Below are 8,582 nucleotides of genomic sequence, written 5' to 3'. Positions count from 1 at the left end.
TAAATCTCCATTGAAAATCTCCCGAACTCAAACTGAAGCTGCACAGAAGCTTGCCAAAAGTAGTAGCAGAAAGAGAACTTGTAGAAAAATCTAATAAAGTATAAATTGGTAAAATATCGTTCGAAGCCATTGTAACCGATCAGCTTTGCTTTGGAAGGGTGTGGGGGAAAAAATCTTCCAGACTCATGGGGATTATTTCGGGCACAACGGTTGATTGAAACTGCACTAACAGCGTCTACTTTATCCGAACTTGGAACAGATACCTTCAGAAACATACAATCCGCATACCGACAGTAAAATCTTCCGGACCAAAGACACACCAACCCACTAAATTTATAGCAGCGAACAGCTCGTTTGCTCTACGTTTGAATTCTGTTCAATCTGTTGTTTTTTTCTCACTTAATTCCTTTGCTCTCGAAGGAAGGATAGGAACGAAAAATAAAACAGCAAAAATCGTACAATAAATTTTTATACAACAACCGGCGAGGCGTGATGTTAATAAATATAAAAAAGTATGATATTGCTACATCAATTCAGATGTTTTATCTCAGTTGATTTGAATATCAGGTAAGAAGCTAAAAGTTGAACCATTTGGAAGAAACAGAAGCTGATGATGTCATTATGGCTGATAGAAAAACCTGATTTTATTTTCCATTAGAATAAAAAATTCCTCTCATACTCAGTTTATGAAAAAGAAACTTTATTCAACGAAATCAAATTTTACTTTAAAGCTGAAGCATTTAGTCGTGAAAATTGAATAAAATGAACGAGAAAAAAATATTCAGGATGTCGGAAAATTATTCAAAACAACAATTTATGAATATACTCAAAAAATAACCAAAGTTTGAAAAAGAAATACTGAAAATGACAAAAATGACAAAAATGACAAAAATGACAAAAATGACAAAAATGACAAAAATGACAAAAATGACAAAAATGACAAAAAATGACAAAAATGACAAAAATGACAAAAATGACAAAAATGACAAAAATGACAAAAATGACAAAAATGACAAAAATGACAAAAATGACAAAAATGACAAAAATGACAAAAATGACAAAAATGACAAAAATGACAAAAATGACAAAAATGACAAAAATGACAAAAATGACAAAAATGACAAAAAATGACAAAAATGACAAAAATGACAAAAATGACAAAAATGACAAAAATGAAAAAATTACAAAAATGACAAAAATGACAAAATGACAAAAATGACAAAAATGACAAAAATGACAAAAATGACAAAAATGACAAAAATGACAAAAATGACAAAAATGACAAAAATGACAAAAATGACAAAAATGACAAAAATGACAAAAATGACAAAAATGACAAAAATGACAAAAATGACAAAAATGACAAAAATGACAAAAATGACAAAAATGACAAAAATGACAAAAATGACAAAAATGACAAAAATGACAAAAATGACAAAAATGACAAAAATGACAAAAATGACAAAAAATGACAAAAATGACAAAAATGACAAAAATGACAAAAATGACAAAAATGACAAAAATGACAAAAATGACAAAAATGACAAAAATGACAAAAATGACAAAAATGACAAAAATGACAAAAATGACAAAAATGACAAAAATGACAAAAATGACAAAAATGACAAAAATGACAAAAATGACAAAAATGACAAAAATGACAAAAATGACAAAAATGACAAAAATGACAAAAATGACAAAAATGACAAAAATGACAAAAATGACAAAAATGACATAAATGACATAAATGACATAAATGACAAAAATGACAAAAATGACAAAAATGACAAAAATGACAAAAATGACAAAAATGACAAAAATGACAAAAATGACAAAAATGACAAAAATCACAAAAATCACAAAAATCACAAAAATGACAAAAATGACAAAAATGACAAAAATGACAAAAATGACAAAAATGACAAAAATGACAAAAATGACAAAAATGACAAAAATGACAAAAATGACAAAAATGACAAAAATGACAAAAATGACAAAAATGACAAAAATGACAAAAATGACAAAAATGACAAAAATGACAAAAATGACAAAAATGACAAAAATGACAAAAATGACAAAAATGACAAAAATGACAAAAATGACAAAAATGACAAAAATGACAAAAATGACAAAAATGACAAAAATGACAAAAATGCCAAAAATGACAAAAATGACAAAAATGACAAAAATGACAAAAATGACAAAAATGACAAAAATGACAAAAATGACAAAAATGACAAAAATGACAAAAATGACAAAAATGACAAAAATGACAAAAATGACAAAAATGACAAAAATGACAAAAATGACAAAAATGACAAAAATGACAAAAATGACAAAAATGACAAAAATGACAAAAATGACAAAAATGACAAAAATGACAAAAATGACAAAAATGACAAAAATGACAAAAATGACAAAAATGACAAAAATGACAAAAATGACAAAAATGACAAAAATGACAAAAATGACAAAAATGACAAAAATGACAAAAATGACAAAAATGACAAAAATGACAAAAATGACAAAAATGACAAAAATGACAAAAATGACAAAAATGACAAAAATGACAAAAATGACAAAAATGACAAAAATGACAAAAATGACAAAAATGACAAAAATGACAAAATGACAAAAATGACAAAAATGACAAAAATGACAAAAATGACAAAAATGACAAAAATGACAAAAATGACAAAAATGACAAAAATGACAAAAATGACAAAAATGACAAAAATGACAAAAATGACAAAAATGACAAAAATGACAAAAATGACAAAAATGACAAAAATGACAAAAATGACAAAAATGACAAAAATGACAAAAATGACAAAAATGACAAAAATGACAAAAATGACAAAAATGACAAAAATGACAAAAATGACAAAAATGACAAAAATGACAAAAATGACAAAAATGACAAAAATGACAAAAATGACAAAATGACAAAAATGACAAAAATGACAAAAATGACAAAAATGACAAAAATGACAAAAATGACAAAAATGACAAAAATGACAAAAATGACAAAAATGACAAAAATGACAAAAATGACAAAATGACAAAAATGACAAAAATGACAAAAATGACAAAAATGACAAAAATGACAAAAATGACAAAAATGACAAAAATGACAAAAATGACAAAAATGACAAAAATGACAAAAATGACAAAATGACAAAAATGACAAAAATGACAAAAATGACAAAAATGACAAAAATGACAAAAATGACAAAAATGACAAAAATGACAAAAATGACAAAAATGACAAAAATGACAAAATGACAAAAATGACAAAAATGACAAAAATGACAAAAATGACAAAAATGACAAAAATGACAAAAATGACAAAAATGACAAAAATGACAAAAATGACAAAAAATGACAAAAATGACAAAAATGACAAAAATGACAAAAATGACAAAAATGACAAAAATGACAAAAATGACAAAAATGACAAAAATGACAAAAATGACAAAAATGACAAAAATGACAAAAATGACAAAATGACAAAAATGACAAAAATGACAAAAATGACAAAAATGACAAAAATGACAAAAATGACAAAATGACAAAAATGACAAAAATGACAAAAATGACAAAAATGACAAAAATGACAAAATGACAAAAATGACAAAAATGACAAAAATGACAAAAATGACAAAAATGACAAAAATGACAAAAATGACAAAAATGACAAAAATGACAAAAATGACAAAAATGACAAAAATGACAAAAATGACAAAAATGACAAAAATGACAAAAATGACAAAAATGACAAAAATGACAAAAATGACAAAATGACAAAAATGACAAAAATGACAAAAATGACAAAAATGACAAAATGACAAAAATGACAAAAATGACAAAAATGACAAAAATGACAAAAATGACAAAAATGACAAAAAATGACAAAAATGACAAAAATGACAAAAATGACAAAATGACAAAATGACAAAAATGACAAAAATGACAAAAATGACAAAAATGACAAAAATGACAAAAATGACAAAAATGACAAAAATGACAAAAATGACAAAAATGACAAAAATGACAAAAATGACAAAAATGACAAAAATGACAAAAATGACAAAAATGACAAAAATGACAAAAATGACAAAAATGACAAAAATGACAAAAATGACAAAAATGACAAAATGACAAAAATGACAAAAATGACAAAAATGACAAAAATGACAAAATGACAAAAATGACAAAAATGACAAAAATGACAAAAATGACAAAAATGACAAAAATGACAAAAATGACAAAAATGACAAAAATGACAAAAATGACAAAAATGACAAAAATGACAAAAATGACAAAAATGACAAAAATGACAAAAATGACAAAATGACAAAAATGACAAAAATGACAAAAATGACAAAAATGACAAAAATGACAAAAATGACAAAAATGACAAAAATGACAAAAATGACAAAAATGACAAAAATGACAAAAATGACAAAAATGACAAAAATGACAAAAATGACAAAAATGACAAAAATGACAAAAATGACAAAAATGACAAAAATGACAAAAATGACAAAAATGACAAAAATGACAAAAATGACAAAAATGACAAAAATGACAAAAATGACAAAAATGACAAAAATGACAAAAATGACAAAAATGACAAAAATGACAAAAATGACAAAAATGACAAAAATGACAAAAATGACAAAAATGACAAAAATGACAAAAATGACAAAAATGACAAAAATGACAAAAATGACAAAAATGACAAAAATGACAAAAATGACAAAAATGACAAAAATGACAAAAATGACAAAAATGACAAAAATGACAAAAATGACAAAATGACAAAAATGACAAAAATTACAAAAAATTGCAATAATTACAATAATTACAATAATTACAAAAATTACAAAAATTACAAAAATTACAAAAATTACAAAAATTACAAAAATTACAAAAATTACAAAAATTACAAAAATTACAAAAATTACAAAAATTACAAAAATAACAAAAATGACAAAAATGACAAAAATTACAAAAATTACAAAAATGACAAAAATGACAAAAATGACAAAAATGACAAAAATGACAAAAATGACAAAAATGACAAAAATGACAAAAATGACAAAAATGACAAAAATGACAAAAATGACAAAAAATGACAAAAATGACAAAAATGACAACAATGACAAAAATGAAAAAAATTATGTTCCATTTTGAGACCATACAAGAACTTTTTCAATACTTATCAATCTTAGAAAGTGCTTTTTTTCATAACGCGCTAGTTATGAATCTATATTAAGCAATCCCAACATTTTTTAACAGCTTAAGGTAAATAAGCTCGAGTAAATACAAAAAACATTCCTACTATTGTGCTCCTGAGAAATGTGCTGAGGGGGGAAAAAGTTTTACATATTCATAACAGAACTAAAGTTGTTTATTTGAATCGTTCTCAATCGATAATACTTGTTGCTAATATTTTTTAATTTGAAATAAAATATTTTATAGTTTTGATTTTTTACTTCATTAAATCTAAATTTTAAGTGGCCATTCTAGGTCCAATGAAGGGTCCCAGTTCAGTACCAAAATTGGAACAGTGGGTTCAAAGTTGGAAACTTTAATTATCCATATATGTGTAAATCTATCAAAACGGTAAAAACAAGGTAAAAATTTCTCATTGAAACTTGCAGATAAGACAATTAACTACGAATAGGTTTTCTTAAAACCACAAAAGACCAGTATATGTATGAGAAAATCATGAGTACATATATTCCACCGCTAAAAGGGTCCAAAATAGGACAATTCACCATACCTGAGAAAAGGAGCATTAGCACCGACAATAATGGTCCTCTGATTTTTTTCTTTTATGATAAATATGATCGAGAAAATTTATATTCTGATCAATTAATTTTCTGGTGAAGACACGAGCGGGGGTTTGATTTGAAGTTTTGTGTGGCAAAACGCAAAATTAAGGCTGGGCATGAAAAACTAACAAATTTTGATCTAATATTCTCGATTTCTTTTTTTTTCTGGAACACAAAAAAAAACTTTTATGTTTAAGAAATTTTAAACTTAAATTGAATTACTTTTTGAATTTGTATTTTTGAATAAATAATTCTCAATGCACATTCCTTTTTTTTTAGCTCATAAAAATTTTCGTTAATAAAATGCGTTCTCGACTACAAAATTTGTGTTGGAATTTATTCGTGATTGATTATGTTTTTTATCAACTGTTTTTTAAAATGACAATATATTATTAAAACAATTTCCATAATACATTTTTTCAATGGTTATTTGGTCTTAAAATTTTTGTTTATTTGAAGATGGTTGTCAAACATTCTCAATGCACACAATACAAAGTTTTTAAAATCGACGTTTTAACGGAAACGGAAACTTTTTCAACGTTGCTCTAAGCAAAAAGGCATCAGTTTGCTGTCGGAAAAGGGATGATTCTTTTGTTTTGGCCCTTCGGGCGATGTCAACGTAAGGAAAAAAGCTAACGGGTGGAGTGGAGCTTTTTCTTAATAGGTATTCACTAGAGGCCTATCGGATGAAAAACTCAGACAGACTCAGATGAATTGTTTTGTTTTCTGTCCCCCCTATTGAGAATGTGCAAACTCGAGTGTAGTTCCTCTTTCCGGAAACCACATCTCATATGCTGGAAGAAGGAAAAAAAATCTGTTTGCTACTTGAAGATAACCTCAACCCCTTTCTACAAAGTTATTCAGAGATTTGAATTTTTAAATTCATTCATTTTTTTTGTTATTATAAAAATAAACATGGAAAAATGTGATCTCCAGCATGTTTGGATTTTATCAATTGATAATATTTTTATCAAAGTTGTTGTGCAACAATCTTGCATCGAAACTAAAATTAGAAATCTGTCCCTGATGTTTAATTCAGGTTAATGGGTATAACCTGGTTCTGCTTTTAATGCTTTCGAAGCTGAACCCAGCTGAAAGGAAGAATTCCGAAATGAACATACTTTCCTGGCTAAGCATCCGTCCGTTTAGTTTCAGTTCCTTCCTCTTTTCTCTCTATCACAGAAACTTTTGCTCGCAACTAGTGCTGCATTGTCTGGAGGGTTTTTGTTTTTTTTGGTTCGTTCGGTTTTCCGAGATAAACGAACTAGAAAATAAGAACAATCTTGAGCCGAAGTCCTATGAACTGAAAACTGAAAAAAAAAAACAAAACAAACAAAGTAATGCGGAAGCTAGGCAACGGATGAACAACCACAAACAAGAAAAAAGTACGAGTGCATCAACAACAAAAAATCAAAAAGGAAGTTTCAAGCTATAGGGAAGCACAAGTAATTTAGTAATTTCATTGATTTTGAAGTCTAGTGAACATCATTGCAATTCATTTGATTTGTTTTGATATTTCATAAATTACCTAGATCTTTTTCAGGAAGTTTACTGACAATTACGGTGTAGCAATTTATTTGTTGTTTTCCATATTGAATTCAAAAAAAAAAATCACTCGGAAGTTTTGCATTAATTTTGAAAACAGGAATAAATTTCATGGTTGAATCAAGCCAACTACATGATGAGTCTCGATTAACGTTTGAGACATCGAAGTCTGAAGAAAAGCAAACCACGACAGCAAACACCGATGACAATTGTTTCAAATTTTCAGCTGCCGGCTTTGGCTCGACAGCAGCTCTGGGAAAATCTAATCGCCAAAGAGCAGCAAAACACAAATCCTCTCCGGCGTGGGTGGAAGGTCGGCTTTTTGGGTTCCACTTTTCCCAAGAGTGCGAAAATAAAAGATCGTATTGACAAGACGCCGTCACCACCAGTTCAGACCAGACCAGACCAGTCACAAAACGGCGACGACGACGCCTCACCATCGTTAGAAAATCCCACAATCGTCCCCTAATAATCGTGTATTTCATTCCACCAAAAGAACATTTGCTACAAAAACAATAAAAACAAAAGACCGCTGCCACATTTCCGACTCCTTCGGGGAAGAGATTTGACGAAAGCGAAAAGTCACAATGTTTTCGATTTTTTTTCGTCTTCTGTCTTTGTCCTCAATTCCCCGAGCTTACAAAAATCCACCCACGAGAAACTAAAAAGACCACCCAGCATCCAGCAACAGTAAATGCGCCATTAGCATGATCATCGTGATGGGCTCGCTCACACTTGTTCTTCATTCAGCAAAGGAAGAAAAAAATCAGGGGCTTTCCTTTCCTTCCATTTTCATTCATCCCCCCATTCTTCTCCAGTTTTCAACGACCAAAGCTGGACGACCCATTCCGATTTCCATCATCACCATCGTTTGCTGCAAACAAGAAGCGGCCGTGGATTATCCTAGGGATTCAAATTAGGCTAGAAGATTGCCTTCACAACAATCCCAGACTTTTCGGTTGAAGAATGAATGTCAGACGAGTCTATGGCGAAAAATATTTGCTGCTCGTTATTCGGTAGGTTTTCGATTTATGGGTTTGGATCTTATTTGTCAATCACACAAGAAATCGACCACTCGGCGTTGATGATAGATTTTGAGCTTTGAAGAGCATTAACCATAAAATTGACAGTTGCTGGGTTACTTTGCAATGATCAAAGAATAGTCTTATAAACCTCAAATAGTGGTTTCAATTG

General features: G+C 28.3%; 1 protein-coding gene across 1 annotated transcript in view; it reads left to right on the top strand.

The window, feature by feature from the left end:
* The window catches only part of LOC129738362 (inversin-A-like), a 40,456-nt gene extending 32,599 nt beyond the window's left edge, over positions 1 to 7,857 (top strand). Inside the window, exon 6 of the mRNA XM_055729546.1 lies at positions 7,615 to 7,857. Within this exon, the coding sequence (XP_055585521.1) occupies positions 7,615 to 7,857 (243 nt within the window). The remainder of the gene's footprint in view (positions 1 to 7,614) is intronic.
* Positions 7,858 to 8,582: the final 725 nt, after the last annotated feature.

The sequence above is a fragment of the Uranotaenia lowii genome, chromosome 1, assembly GCF_029784155.1.
Source record: "Uranotaenia lowii strain MFRU-FL chromosome 1, ASM2978415v1, whole genome shotgun sequence".
NCBI lineage: Eukaryota > Metazoa > Arthropoda > Insecta > Diptera > Culicidae > Uranotaenia > Uranotaenia lowii.
Note: the sequence above shows the minus strand (reverse complement) of the source record. Positions and strands in the feature narration are given on the sequence as shown.